The sequence below is a fragment of the Rousettus aegyptiacus genome, unplaced genomic scaffold (assembly GCF_014176215.1).
Source record: "Rousettus aegyptiacus isolate mRouAeg1 unplaced genomic scaffold, mRouAeg1.p scaffold_m13_p_4, whole genome shotgun sequence".
NCBI lineage: Eukaryota > Metazoa > Chordata > Mammalia > Chiroptera > Pteropodidae > Rousettus > Rousettus aegyptiacus.
The window spans coordinates 610,265-625,136 of NW_023416307.1; the positions used below are offsets into that span (position 1 = coordinate 610,265).

General features: G+C 64.1%; 1 protein-coding gene and 1 pseudogene across 9 annotated transcripts in view; both read left to right on the forward strand.

The window, feature by feature from the left end:
- PRDM15 (PR/SET domain 15) overlaps nt 1-14,872 on the forward strand; it is a 51,290-nt gene that overhangs the window by 19,389 nt on the left and 17,029 nt on the right. For all 9 annotated transcript variants that reach the window (XM_036218570.1, XM_036218571.1, XM_036218572.1 and 6 more), the window contains 12 exons: nt 291-515; nt 1,891-2,020; nt 3,219-3,397; nt 3,537-3,631; nt 3,948-4,035; nt 7,349-7,516; nt 9,508-9,602; nt 10,667-10,798; nt 11,310-11,444; nt 12,051-12,214; nt 12,897-12,976; nt 13,313-13,432. In XM_036218570.1, coding sequence (XP_036074463.1) covers nt 291-515; nt 1,891-2,020; nt 3,219-3,397; nt 3,537-3,631; nt 3,948-4,035; nt 7,349-7,516; nt 9,508-9,602; nt 10,667-10,798; nt 11,310-11,444; nt 12,051-12,214; nt 12,897-12,976; nt 13,313-13,432 — 1,611 coding nt within the window. The remainder of the gene's footprint in view (nt 1-290; nt 516-1,890; nt 2,021-3,218; nt 3,398-3,536; nt 3,632-3,947; nt 4,036-7,348; nt 7,517-9,507; nt 9,603-10,666; nt 10,799-11,309; nt 11,445-12,050; nt 12,215-12,896; nt 12,977-13,312; nt 13,433-14,872) is intronic.
- On the forward strand, nt 2,789-2,907 carry LOC118602532 (annotated as a pseudogene).

The window sequence follows — 14,872 nt, forward strand, 5'->3', positions numbered from 1 at the left end:
CAAGAACAGTTTTTATGTTTTATTTTCACATTGAAAACCAACAGATTTGCTTCAGCCTCAAAAAGTTTATGTAAAATTAAATTAACGCTAGCAGCGAGCTGCGCTTGTCTCTCTAAACGGGAAATGGGTTAAAATAGCAGTCACGTTCGGTGCAGTGGGAATGCTTTATTCAAAAGCAGTGGAAGTTACGTTTATTTATACTTTTAGCAAATAAAATAGAAAACGAACGGCAGGCGGGAGCAGACACGCCGCTCCCTCACCGCCCCGTGCGTGGTCTCCCTCTCCCGCAGAGCACCTGCTGGGTCACCTGGAACAAACCAAGAGCCTTGCCCCAGCCAGCCAGCACGAAGGCGTTCCCGAGAAGGAGCCGGACGTGTCCCATGGGGAGTCGCCCGCAGCACCCAAGAGCGCGGCCGCCTCCAAAGAGCAGAAGAAGAAGCCTCGCAGGGGGAGAAAACCCAGGGTGTCCAAACCGGAGCAGCCCCTGGTCGTCATTGAAGGCCAGGAGCCAGCAGGTGAGTGGCAGCAGGTGAGGGGTGGGCCTGGGAGACGAGGGACCCGTGGCCACGTCGCCCGTCACCTCCCACCTCCACGTGGGGCTCGAAAACTCAGCCTAGCCCACGTGGAGACGGAATCCGAGCCCGGCTGTTTTCCTGTAAATTAGCTCTTGTGGAAGATTCAGTTTACAGGTGATGCCGTCTGCACTACAGAGCGTGCAGGCTGTGACCTTGGACAGGTGCGTCCGCCTGCGCAACCAGCGCCCGGTTGGACAGAGAAGGTGCCGCTCCGCGAGCCCCTCTCCCCTTGCCCACGTGGGTCCGTCTCGCCCATCCCGGGGGTGGCCGTGGTCAGCGCTCCTTGCGTGTCCAGTGTCCTGCGCTTGGCACCCAGGGTGACTCGTCCACGTGGGGCTCCGGCCGCACTGCCTCCTCTGCGGCCGAGCAGTGCTGGTCACTGCGCACAGCCCAGTGTCCACTCCCCGTCCCCCGCGGGTGGGCGTGCAGCTTGCTTCCGGCCGCGGCTGGCACGCACTCCCTGATGACACGGTGTCCTCGGCTGAGTTCGCAGGGACGTGGGAGCCACTCTCTGGGCGCGGCCCGGGTCCTCGCCACCTGCGTCGCCGCTGAGCGGTTCTCTCTGTGCTGCTCATGCGTGCAGGATTCGAGAACCAGAGGGACGGTCTTCCCGTGCCAGCCCCAGCTTCGCCCCGTCCCGGCCCCGTGTGCCGCCGGCTCGCAGTCTGCCCTGCGGAACGGAGCGGTGGCCAGTGGCCTAGCCTTCCCGGGCAGCCGGCTCCCCGGGGGCGGAGAGCTCAGAAGGGGCCCTGTCACTGGCGGTTAGTGCACCAGGACGCCCAGAGGCGGGGTGGAGGAACAGCGCCCAGCGTTTTCGTCTGGCCTCCCCGCGTCCATCCGTCTGCAGGTCCAGGCCGGTCCCTGCTACTGTGGCTTCTGGGGAATTAACTCCTGTGCAGAGCAGCTCTCTGCTTTCAGACGCCCTCGAGATGCCCGATGTGATTAGTGAATTAGCATTTCTGAGTCTTGGTCACGACCAACTTAGTCAACTGTAAGATCCCACCATGTATCAAAGCGTTTTGGTTTGGTTGGTATGCAGAGGGATTGAAATAACGTATGACCGCTGTAGTTTTATGAAAGAATCGCAGCGTGTGACTGTGGTTTCACTGGAGCATCGTCTGGCCTCTCTGTCTGCACAGGCAGACGTGCGGCTTCTGAACACTGCTGGCTTTACCTTCTCTCCCCCCGTGCAAACCTCGCAGTCCCAGTCGGCGTCTGTGGCCTGGCCGCGGGCCTCCTCGGTGTGTCCTCTTGGTTGGGTTGTGTTCTGTCCTCTTCCCTGGTGACGACACGGCCTGTCCCATCCCGTCCGCAGAGCAAGTGGCGGAGATCATCACTGAGGTGCCACCGGACGAGCCCCTGACGGCCGCCCCGGACGAGCGCATCGTGGAGCTGGTTCTGGGGAAGCTGGCCACCAGCACCAGCGACGCCGGTTCCGTGCAGAAGTGAGTCCTGCCGCGGCGCCCGGGGCGAGGGCAGCGGCGGCGGCGAGTCCATCCGGGGGCAGGGGCGGGCGCCTCCCTGTCGGAAGGGCTGAGGCGGTCGACTCTCCTGGAGGGCGACGGACGAGCTTGAGAAGCGGCGGGAACGTGGAGGACCCAGGAGTTTGATGGCATGTTTATTGTGCTAAAACACGCGTAGCATGAAATTTGCCACCTTCACCACTTACTGGCTGTGCAGCCTCGCGCGTGTCCCGCTGCAGGACCGCTGCATCTCCCCGGCCTGCCCTCTGTGCCCACTGCCCGCCCCGCGGCCCTGCCCCCGCCGCCCGCTTCCTGTCCCGGCTGAGCGCCATGCAGGAGCCTCCGGGCACCTGTGTGGTCGCACGGCACGTACCTGTGCGCAGCCGGCTGGTGTCCCTGAGCGGTGTCCTCGAGGCGCACTGCGCTGCAGGCCGCGTCAGCGTGCGTCCGTGCCGGGCCGAGTGCTGTCCCGGCGCACGCGCAGACCGCCCCTGTCCCCGCCCCGCCCGCGTCCCCGCCCCCCCGTGTCCCCGCCCCGCCTTCAGTGGGGTCGTGTGTCTCCTGCCTCTTAGCTGTTACGAGTAACACCGCCATGAGGAAGCAGCTTTGTACCTGAATGTTTGTAAATTTAACGACTTGTTCTTTTTTGTGAAAAAAGGAAATGTTTGTATTTTATTATTATTCTTGGGTAATTTTTGGCCTGGAGCTGAATAAGGTGATGGAGAAGAAATTTTAAAAATTCAGTCCAGGGTCTATGGCCACGCCACCCCGAATGTGCCTGATCTTATGTGATCTCAGAAGCTAAGCAGGGTCGGGCCTGGTTAGTCCTTGGATGGGAGACCACCTAGGAAGACCAGGTGCTGTAAGCGTAAAAAACAAAAAAAAATAATTTAAAAAAAAGTCTGTTCAGGAGAGGGCCGTGCACACGTGGTCTTCTGGCCGAGGCGCAGGCCAGGCTGCGGGCCTCTGGCGCCCAGGGTCAAGGCAGAAGGGAAGCCACCTGTGCCGTTGCTCGTGCCTGGTGCCCGTCCCACTGGACGCCCCTGAGGCCAGGTGCCGCTGGGCTGTCCCTCTCCCACAGCGCCTGGGCGATTCGGAAGGTTTTTCCTCGGTGGTAGCCTTGGACTTCCCCTGTGACCCGTCTCCCCCGGCTCACCGCTTTGCTTGTCTAACCGGGCAGGTTCCCCCATCATCAGGGCAGCAGCCTCGCCCTCAAGAGGAGCCTGATGCTCTCTGGCCGCCACAGCGTCCGGCGGAAGCTCCGGCAGCTGGGGGACCACCGGCGGGTGCACCAGTGCAGCATCTGCAGCAAGGTGTTCCAGAACAGCAGCAACCTGAGCAGGCACGTGCGCTCGCACGGTGAGTCCCGCCCCGCTCCCCCGCGCGCGCCTGCGCAGCCGCAGCCGAGGCTCGGGCTGAGGCACGGGGCGTCCCGGCACGTCTGTGCCCCGCCCACCCGCGCGCGCGGCTGAGTCAGCGTGTGCTGCTCACCGCCTAGGTGACAAGTTGTTCAAGTGCGAGGAGTGCGCGAAGCTGTTCAGCCGCAAGGAGAGCCTGAAGCAGCACGTGTCCTACAAGCACAGCCGGAATGAGGTGGGGGCGCGGGAATGAAGTGGGGGGGATGCAGGAGGTGGGAGCGCGGAAAGAGGGGGGAGCGCGGGAACGAGGCGGGGGGGGGGGGCGGCGCGGCGCAGTCGCGATGGGCGGGGGCGGGAGAGCGCAGGCGCCATGGGCCCTGGCGTTGCTGGGTGCGGGCTTTCTCCTGGGCACCCGGGCGGAAGAGTGAAAAGTCGCTGCACTCCAGCCAAGCCGGAGAGTGGTAGAGAAAAGCGTAAACCACGCACACGTGGGCGCTGCTCCCGCAGCCCTCGGGGCCCCAGCCGCCCCCACTGACGCCGCCCTCCGCCAGGTGGACGGCGAGTACCGGTTCCGGTGTGGCACCTGTGAGAAGACCTTCCGCATCGAGAGCGCGCTGGAGTTCCACAACTGCCGCACAGGTGAGCGGGCGCCCGCGTAGCCAGGTGCCCGGGTGAGGGTGAGCGCGGGGGTCGCAGCCTCGCTGTCGTTCTGCTGCCCCGCAGTCGCTGGCGAGTGCAGGACGCGGAGGGGACTTTGCCCAGTGTCAGGCCTGGCGGCTCATGTGCCGGTGTTCTCCGGCCAGCACGTTTGGGGCCCCTCCTCTTACCCCAAGTGCTGGGTTTGTCCTAGGACTGGGTGAGGAGTTGGAGGGGGGGCGCGTCGGGACAGTGCCTGGAGGAGCCAGGCCTCTGCCCACTTGCTGGAGGGTCGGAGGGTCGTGTGGAGCCTTAGCTTTGTGCGGCAGGGCAGCAGGCTGGCTTGCCCAGGCGGTTTGTCCTGAGCCTGCTTCTGCCCGCCTGTCGCCAAGTGGGATGGCACACGTTCTGCTCGTGTGTGGTCAGGCGCCGGTGTGCTCTGGCGAGCCGTGCTCGGGCCCGCGGAGCCTGCCAGGCACTGCCTCTGGCAACCCCGCAGCCGGCAGGCACATGCGATGCAGAAACCCCCAGGTACGGCAGGGAGGCCCTGGCGCAGGAGCCCAGCCGGCGGGGGACCCCCCCCCGCCTTGCATCTCCCTGCTGGTCCTCGCTCAGCCGGTCTCTAGGGAGCCTTCACGTGAACTGGCCGCGTCTTTGCAGCCAGAGCCTGTCCCCACAGCGCCTGCCTTGTCCTCGTGTTCAGTTCTTTTGTCTGTTCGTCCTGCTGTGAGGGCTCCTGAAACCATGGCTTGTGATTTCCGTCCCCGGCAGGGCTTTTCTGAGTGGCAGGTTGGTCTCGTTTCACCTGAGCTCTAGCTGCTTGGCAGCGTCCATGTTCATGGCCTGAGGGGCCTCAGGAGCCTTTGGACGAAGGCCATGTGCCGCAGCACCTGCATTCTGAGCCCTGCACCCCGGATCCCCCAAACCTGGGGCAGATCTTTCCAGCGGTGTCCAGTGCTGAACTCGCAGAGAGCCGCAGCCGGGGTCGGTGACCAGCCCTCTGTGGCCCCCCGTGGGCCTGCGCGAGTGCAGGGACCCGATGTCAGAGCGGCAGTGGCACCCTGCCCTGTCACTGAGGCCGACCCAGGGGCGAGCGGAGAAGGGTCCTCTTTAACTGTTCTGTGGAGGCGAACGAAGCAGAAAGTAATAGAAGTCAGAGCCCAGCCGCTCCTCAGCTGCCGACGAGCCAGGCCCCGACCCGACTGTGCGCTCTCATTCCAGAGGCTGGAAGTCTTGGATGGGAAGCAGGGTAAACCTAGGAACGGGGCTCATTTGCATAGCGCGGCGTTTGCGTGCTGTTAGGCTTTTTGTGTTTTTCACGTTGAGAGCACGTGTCTTCAGCAGACGGTTAAACCAGGAGTTTGTACGACTGAGGGAGCAGCTCTGATGCGTGGTCTGAGGGGTGATTCTCGAGCCTTCCCTCAGCGACACCCATCCTGGGTCTGACGGGGTGGCTGCGGCTCCTGCAGGTGGCCATCGGACTGTGCTGGAGAACAGCGGAGGGTCACATCCAGGCCTTCCAGCGAAACAGTGCTCAGGTCCCGTGCTGCCCGGCCGCCCCGGAACCCCGCCCCCCATCTGATCGCTGGGTGATCCCGTGCCCATGGCCTCTGCCGGAACCCAAGGACTGGGCACGTGCTGGTAGCTGCGTTTCACCGAAACGTAGACGCTGGCCTCAGGGCAGCTGTGTCGCTGGCGGGAGGTGGTTGTGGGGACCAGGCGCTGTCTGCACTCGTGTGGACGCCGCAGCAGAGAAGCCAGCCGGCATGAGGGGCTGGTCCCAGACAGCTGTGCGGCAGCCCCCTCTCGCCGGGCAGGGCTGCATCTGGGCCGGGAGTGAGGTTAGAGGGGTCTCTCGCCATGTGCCGGGAGAGATGCACACCGCATCTCCCGGAGCGGCAGGCCCCAGGGATAGGGGGGCACCTGCCACAGGAGGGCCACCTGGGCAGGGGTTTGGCAGGCCCAGGGTGGGCGGGGTCTTTGTGATTTGACGAAACAACCCTTCACAAAGCAAGCGACAGCTGCCCTGGGCTCTGGCAGTCCACCCCTAAGAAGCTTTGCTGAGGGAATGTAGCAGAAAGAAGGAAAAAGCGACATTACTGAGGATCACAAAATTACCCACGGTTTCAAAAGTAACAAAGTAAAAAGTGTAATCGGACTGGGTGGAACGTCACAAAGCCACGAGGGGCGGCCCGAGCACGTTGTGTGAGGAGGACGCGTGGACGGGGCCGCGTGGGTGCATCTGAGCTGCACGTTGGGTCACCCGAGACCCCCGGGACGTTCTGGTTGCAAGTGCCTGTGTTTGGGGGGAGGGTGGCACTGGCCTGATGGGTGGGGGATGGGGTTCTGCAGAACACCCGCAGTGCCCAGGACAGCCCCACAGAGGCAGGTCCGGCCGAGACCCTGGCCACGGGGGTCCTTGCACGCACCGTGGGGTCCCCTGCGCACCGGAGCCGTAGAGACGGCAGGCGTGCGTGCGACCTCAGGCGTTTGTGAGCTTGGGAAACTGCTGGCTGGGAGCTAGGCCAGTGGGCTGGAGTCCAGGGCCCAGAAGTGAGACCCGGTGTGTCCTGAGGCCCTCACTGTGCAGGGGGACGCGCACTGTGACCCACACTGTCATGCCCACCTGCACGGGGACACAGATGGGAGAGGAGTTCTGGGGTTCCACTGCAGAGGAACTGTGGGCAGCGTGGACTGCCTTCTGGGGCTTGTGTAGGTGACAGGCCACGGACCAAAGTGGGCGTGGAGTGGGGAGGGGGATGAGCAGAGAGGGGGAGGAAGATGATGGGGGTGAGGGGCGGGGCAGGGAACACACGGGCCAGCACTGGCCTCTGGCTGGGGGCGAGGCCCCGAGACCCTCTGAAGCAAGGGGAGAGTCCAGGGGGTCGGGCAGAGACCGGCAGCTGGAGTGGTGCCAACGCAGGCACCGCGGCTTGCGCTTGCGGGAGCAGGCCTCCAGGGGAGCCGAGGGACGACCTGGGCACCTGGAGGGGGTGCGGTGGGACAGGGACGGCGGGGTGGGGACTGTCGGGCCGGGCAGAGCAGGCGGGTTCCTTGGAGGAATCAAGGAATCCAGGAATCGGCGAGTGCCTGAGAAGTGGGAGGGGGGGGGGGGCGTGGGGAGGAGAGCCCCGTGGTCGCTTCTCCTGGTGAGAGCAAGCCGCTCCAGGTGGTGCTTGGGCCGGAGCTGCCACGGTGCAGGTGACGCTGCTTCCGCCGTGTGGCCCTCGTCGCCATTCCCTCGGCCACGGTGCGCAGTGCGAATTCAACGCCACTTACCTGCGAGGCGCTGTGTGTTTGCTTGTTTCCTGGACAGACGACAAGACCTTCCAGTGCGAGATGTGTTTCAGATTCTTCTCCACCAACAGTAACCTTTCCAAGCACAAGAAGAAGCATGGGGACAAGAAGTTCGCCTGCGAAGTCTGCAACAAAATGTTCTACCGCAAGGACGTCATGCTGGACCACCAGCGGAGGCACCTGGAAGGTGAGCGCACCTGTCTGCGGGGGCGGCCCCGGGGGCGGGGCCGTGAGCAGAGGCCTCCGACAGTCTCTGCGTAGCCTGGGGACCAGTACCGCCGTGCGCGAGACCGGCAGGAGCATCCTGTGTCCCCAGCAGGGAGAGGTGAGGACGCCAGACTTCTCGGCATTAAACGTCACGCAGGCACCAAAAGCATTTTCTCGGCGTTTTTAACACGAGAAAGCGCCCTCGCCGTGACCGAGTGGCAGAAGGCAGGTGTGAGGTCGCGGGGGGTGCGCGTCCAGCGTGTGTGGAGCAGAGCACACCAGGCAGGGGCTCCGCCTGCTGTGTCCCGAGGCCACGCCATCTGCGACAGGCTCGGGCACCGCCCGTCCAAGCAGCGGGTCTCAGGTCAGGGGCAAGAGCACAGTGGACTTCAGTGCTGCCGGCGGCGGGGCAAGGCCTGCGACAGGGCCGGAAACGAGGTGTGGGGCGCGGGTGGCTGTGCTGGCAGCGCGCCGGGGGAGGGCACAGGCACCAGCGCAGAAGCCCCCGGAGCACCTGAGCTGCAGGTGCGGCGACGAAGCCTGGGGCGGCTTCCCTCCCCTGCTCGCACATGCCTCCCCGAAGTAGCACTTCGGTGTAGGTAATCCTGATTTTTACTCTAAAAGCCACTGCGCTCTCGCTAACCGCCCTCATTCAGGGAGCAAAGTACCTTTTTGTAAACGTTTGAAAAAAATCATTTTCTGAAGAGTTGCAAGCAAGGCAGGCCCTCAGTTAATCTCGTTAGCTTCCGTAGCTTCAAGTGCAACCACAGTTAAGACACCAGCTGTACCACGGCTGGCGATGGCTGGTGACGTTACTTGAGGACCTGCTGTGGATGCTTTTTTGGGGGAAAAAGTCAGAAAACTAAGTCTTGCGTAAAGCCTGGCTGTGCCCCTCACACGTACGTGGACATGTGGCCTCGTGACGCCCACCACTGTCCCCCGGGGGGGCTGGGAGGGGCACGTGGGGCCTCACCAGCCCAGCTTGGCGACTGGGTGGCCTGGGGTGTGCTGCTCTGCCTCAGTTTCCTTGTCATGCCACGCCCTTCGGCTGGCGGACGGTTGAACCCAGACCCTGCTTTAAAGTCCCCGGCGGGGCCTGGGTGTCGGCCGCCGCGGGCACCACCGGAAGTGGGTGTTTCTGAAGAGACGGGCTTTCGTTTTACAGCTGCATTTTGCGTTTTACCCCTGACACGTGGCTCGGGTCGTTTTCCGCCAGAATGAGCTAATGCCGCCACGGCCATTTCATGGTTTCCCCCTCACGCCAGAGCGAGGCGCAAGTCCCTGCCCAGACCTGGCACACTGGTCCCTGGGGGCCGTGGAGAGCCGTGTCTCTGTCCCCTGCCCAGCCTTCTGGGGTTCTCCCTTCGGACCCGGCATTCGCCCCGTGCTACGTGGGGGTGCTCCAGAGCAGGCCGGCTGTGCAGAAGGACCACAGGACGAGGATGTCTCTCTTTTGTTCTAAGATGATTTATTTCATGCAAACTTCTAAATGTCTGTTCTGATCCCAGTCGTGAACAGCTATGCCTCGTAACCATAAAGATTTATTATCATCTGACTTTGCACCCTGCTCCCGATTCAACTGATTTAATTTGCAGGATGAACATTAGCCTCCTTTCTATAAAAAAACTGGCCCACATGAAGCCGTCCCCGGGAGCCCTGCCTTTGCCCTGAGCTTGTGGGTCGGGCGCAGACCCCTTCCCTAGCAGACGCCCCTTGTCCCTCGTCCGCGTTGTAAATGGAGAGCACGCACTCCCCTCGCATTTCCCGAGGGAGCGGCGGCGAGGGCCGCGTCACCGGCGGGCGCGTGCAGGGCGTGCCCTCCTCTCCCTGGGCCTGTGTCGGCGCCGATGCCCACGCGAGGCCGCCCGCCACTCACTGTCCCCGCCGTGGGCATCTGTCCCCTTCCGCTGGAAGGGACGTCGGGCCGGAGCAGAGCTGCCGTGCGCGCTCACCCTCTCGCTGGGATTTCAGGGGTCAGGCGAGTGAAGAGAGAAGACCTGGAAGCCAGTGGCGAGAGCCTGGTCCGCTACAAGAAGGAGCCCTCGGGGTGCCCCGTGTGTGGCAAGGTAACACCCCGCCCCGTCCCGGGATCTGAAGCACGGAGCACGTTGTTTCCTTAAGCCAGAGCTCAGCCCTGCTGCCGAGCGTTGGGGGGACGGTTCAGGGTGAAGCGGATGCCTGGGTTGTCAGCTGCCGAGTCCACTCTTGGTACCTTCGTCATTCTGGTCTCTTGCTGTCAAGTCGGGTCTCCAGCGAATGAGCCTAGACGTAAGCGTTCCTCCTTTGGAGCCGTTTCCCCGGCACGCATCCTGCGCCCACGCTGTGCGCTCTGCTCGTTGGCGTCTCAGACAGTCCTGGGCCAGAGACCAGGGCGGGGGCCCCGGGGAAGTGGGGAGTTGGGGCTTCAGTCTGCCCGTCGGTGCCGGTCTCCCCTGTGGCATTTCTGAGTGACAGGGCCGAGAACCCCAAGGCCACGATGCTCCCTGAGTGACGTGTGACATCACCCTCCTGAGCAAACCCATTCCAGGTGTGGCCGAGGTGGCTGGTAGTGAGGCCAACTCTGGCCGAGCCACTAGCCCCTAACTGTCCAGAAGCTCCCTGGCAGTCGAGGGGAGCCCCAGGCCCCGTCTGGCGGTGCAGGGCGGGGTCTGCACGGTGCCAGGCCCGTCCGGGTACAAACGCGCTCTGGGGTCTTGTGGTCTCCTGGACTCACCTCTCATGACCGAGGAGTGTGTGAAAGTCAGCTGTGTCTTAGGACCAGACTCGCGTCCCTCGAGGTATGCCGAGCACATGCTGCAGACAGACTCCCCAGGGGGCTCCCAGGTGGGCTCCGCGCCACCTGGAGGCGGGGATTTTAACCCCCAGCCATGTGCCGTCCCTGTGAGCCACCTGGCACTGGGCCCTGGGAGCCATGGTGGGTCCTCAGCAGCCGCCAGGCTCGGACGCGGAGAAGTGATGGCCGCAGGTGGCTGGCCGGCGGCGACTTGGCCAGCTGCTGCCATGTCGCCACATGACCAGATGTGTTCGACCTTTCCGAGAGAAAGCAGAAATCCGTTTCCATGGCGGTGGCGAGCGAGGCGGAGCCCGCTGTCCGTGAAGGCGCCTCCGTGTCCGGGTCTTCTGCCCACAGGTGTTCTCCTGCAGGAGCAACATGAACAAGCACCTGCTGACGCACGGGGACAAGAAGTACACCTGCGAGATCTGCGGCCGCAAGTTCTTCCGCGTGGACGTGCTCAGGGACCACATCCACGTCCACTTCAAGGTGCCGGCCGGCGCTGCCCTCCTCGCGTGGCTCCCACGGGCCCGCAGTGTCCCGACACCGGTCACCTCGGCACGCTGCCTCTCCCCACATGAGTCCTTGTGACTGCCGCGGCCCAGCGGGAGGGCCGCCATTAAAATGTCAGCACGCCAGGTCCTTCCAGGAGCGAGGACAGGGCGGGAGGGAGGAAGGGGAGGAGGCGGGGGGAACTGGGGGCTGCGGGGGCTCCGGTCACCACTGAGGGTGGGAGACACACTTGTCCAGGGAACACGAAGACACCGTGGGTGGTACCAGGGCCCAGGGAAGCTGGGAGCGCACGCCCTGGGGAGCCCGCAGCCCCGGGTGCTGCTGGGATTTCGCTGGGCCAGTGCGAGAGAAGGCGGAGCAAGGAGGGATGCTCGGTGGGGCTTCCCGCCAGGCGCTGCCTTCTCCCCGTGCGGACCCCGTCGCTGCGGCGTGAAGAGCGGCTAGGGCTGCGCCAGGCGTATCACTGACCGGCACCCGACCGTTCCAGGACATCGCGCTGATGGACGACCACCAGCGGGAAGAGTTCATCGGCAAGATCGGCATCTCCTCAGAAGAAAACGACGACAATTCCGACGAGAGCGCGGACTCCGAGCCCCACAAGTACAGCTGCAAACGGTGTCAGGTGGGGAGCCCAGGAGGGGAGCTGGGGCCCGGGGCTGCCCAGTGCGGGGGCCACTCGCCCGGGCCGGGCACCCATGTCCCAGGTGTCCCAGAGGCTGCCTGTGTCACTTTGTTCCTAGGGGGTGGTTCGTGTAGGTCTCACCACTGTCACTTGTCCACCCCCTCAGAGCCAGTCTCCTGACTGGTCCCTGCACGGCCGTGCAGCTGACCCAGTGGAGACGCGTCTCCTCCTCGTCCCCTCAGGCCTGTGGCCCTTCCCCTCGGCCTGCCCACGCAGACGAGGAAGGAGCCAAGCTCTGGAGGATGGTGTTCCCCAGGGGACCCGAGCTGTGGGCAGTGGTCGCTGCCCGGGAGCGTGCAGTCCACTGCTGAGTGCGGGTCCCCCGTGCACGTGCATACTGGCCACGCACCTGTCAGGGCCCATGGGCGTGGGCAAGGGACAGGGAGGCAGGCGGGTGGAGGGGAGGCCAGGGCCTGCAGGGGGCCCAGGCGGAGCTGGGGTCCACCCCACAGGGCGCCTCCGCATGCCCTGGGGTGCTGGGCTCCCCCAGCGTCTCGGCACCCCGTGCGGGGCAGAGCGGGGTGTGAGCCGTGTGCCGGTCCGCAGCTCACCTTCGGCCGCGGGAAGGAGTACCTGAAGCACATCATGGACGTGCACAAAGAGAAGGGTTACGGCTGCAGCATCTGCAACCGCCGCTTCGCCCTGAAGGCCACCTACCACGCCCACATGGTCATCCACCGCGAGGACCTGCCCGACCCCAACGTGCAGAAGTGCGTCTGGCCGCAGGGCGGGGCGGGGTGCGGCAGGGTGCGCCAACGCCAGTCTGTCTCCCCTGGGAGCCCCGGCCTCCTTCGTGCTGTCTGCCATCAGCCACACCTCCTTCCTGGGCTCAGCGCAAGCAGGTCACGTCACAGGCCTGCAGCGCCACCAGAAGCCCTTCCCCCCACCTGTGGCCGGGTTCCCCAAGTGCCAGCTCGCGCCCGCTGCCGCCTGCAGGCAGTGCTCTGAGCCTGGGCTGGGGTGTGGACAGCCCCATGGCCATGGCGAAGCGCACAGACTGGGCAGCTCCGGCCGCAGAGACGGGCTGTCTCAGTGCTGGAGGCCAGCGCCCCGAGATCCGGTGTCCCGGGCCGGTGCCCGCTGGGGCGGAGGGAGAACCTGCCCCAGGCCTGCCTCCTGGGCTCGCACACCGCTCTCCTTCACCCTGTTTTCGCATGGTGTTCCTTTGTGTCCAAATGCCCCTTTTTATAAGGACACCAGTCATTAATGGCGTCAACAGGTGAACTTGGGGGTGAGGAGGTAGGACACGATTCAGCTCTTAGTGGAGCCCGAAGATGTTTGTGTCTGTCCTTTGTCATCCCCGCTGCACCTTCCTGGCCTCGCCTTTGTGGATGAAGGAGCTGGGACAGGCCGCGGGGCTGCGGGGTGGCCTGAGGCTCGGGTCTGTTCCAGGTACATTCACCCGTGCGAGATCTGCGGGCGGATCTTCAACAGCATTGGCAACTTGGAGCGGCATAAACTCATCCACACGGGTGGGTGTTCCTGCTGGGAGGCGGGCCCCGGCCTCGTCCACGGGTGTCGTGGGCTGTCCCGCATCGCCCCCCCTCCCCTGCCACGCCCCGTCCTGTGCGCTGCTGCTCCCCTTCCCAACAAGGGCCCTCCCTGCCCGTCACCGGCTCTGGGTCCTCAGGCCCGACTCCTCACCACCGAGCCCGAGGCAAGGTTCTGCCCAGGTGGAGGGAAGGGGCGGCTCACTTGTCACTGAGTTTCCAGCTGTAGGGAGGCCAGCCCCCTCCCGTTACTGCCATCATACCATAACCACGGGTGCGACGTCACAGGCCTGAGATTTCCAAGCGTTTGTTGTTCAGGTGTGAAGAGCCACGCCTGTGAGCAGTGCGGGAAGTCCTTCGCCAGGAAGGACATGCTGAAGGAACACATGCGCGTGCACGACAACATCCGGGAGTACCTGTGCGCCGAGTGCGGGAAAGGTACGTGTGGCGGACGCCGGGGCCACGGCGCAGAGGGTCAGGGCGTAGGCGCCGGGGTCACGGCGCGGAGGGTCAGGGCGTAGCCGCCGGGGCCACGGCGCAGAGGGTCAGGGCGTAGGCGCCCGGCCGTGGCGCAGAGGGTCAGGGCGTAGGCGCCGGGGCCACGGTGCGGAGGGTCAGGGCGTAGGCGCCAGGCCGTGGCGCAGACGCCCGGTCACAGGCTGCCGCCAGCCACGTGGAGCTCTGAGAGGAACGGGTGCGAGACCTGGAACGTCACACGCGAGGGGTCCCCAAGGCCGTCGGATGTAGCCCAGGCCCAAGTCGCTTAAGACGTGGGGTTAACGTTTTAGCGGGGGCGCTAGGAAAACAAGGTGAGGGGCGCAAAGGAGCGAGCGGGTCCAGGCCGGCCGCCGCAGAGCGGGGGAGCCGCGCAGCGCGCAGGCGCGAGAGCGGGAGGTCACGTGGCGCCGCCCCGCGCCTGCGCAGTGGCGCGGCGGCCTGAGGTCCGCGGTGCGGGGCCCGCGTTAGATCTGCGAACTCGGTTAAACCCATGCATGGACTGTCTCACATCAGTAAGTGAAGCTTAAGGAAAATTTTTTAAAAGATAATCCCAGTTCATGGTAAATTGTTAACCTGTTGCTTTTAAATGAATGAAACAACTGCAGAAGGGCCGGCCAGGGGACCTGTGGCTGTCTCCACGGCCACCAGCACTGTCCCCAGGGGAGAGCAGTGGGACCTCCCTCCTCCAGACACAAATCAGGCCTACCGCTTTGCCGTTAGGTTTCTTTAATTTTCTGTGACGGTTTGGTTTTTTCCATTTTTGCTTTTTTGAGGTAGTCGGCATGTGACGTGTGAGTTTCAGGTGCACAGCGCGTCGGTGTGGCACGTGTGACCGTGGCCGCAGGGTTAGCTCACACCTTCACGTGTGTTTACGTGCACAGGCGTCAGTTGGTGGACGCTCACGTCGTCCCGTGTCTGGCCGTTGCGAATAATGCAGCCCTGAACGTGGGGTGCACGTGTCTCTTCAAGACCCCGATTCATTTCCTTCGGATAGATGCCCCGAAGTGGGACTGTTGGGGCACACGGGAGTTCAATTTTTCATTTTTCGAGGACCGTGCATACTGTTCTGCACAGTCCCGAACAGGCCACATGGGCTCCCTGTCCCCACACCCTCGCCAGCACCCGTCGTCCCTCACCTCTTAGGAGAAGCCTCCTGGCTGGGGGAGGCGGCACCTCCGCGGCTTTGACTCGGTCTCCCTGGCGACCGGGTGTGGCGAGCACGTTTCCGTGCACCTGTCGGCCTTTCGTGAGTCTGCGGGAAGTGCCTCCTCGGGTCCTCTGCACGTGTTTTAGTTGGGTTCTCTTTCTTGCTGTTGAGTCGCGTGGGTTCTGTCACCGCAGGCGTCAGTTCCGCAGCAGACACAGGCTGCAGTTTGCTCC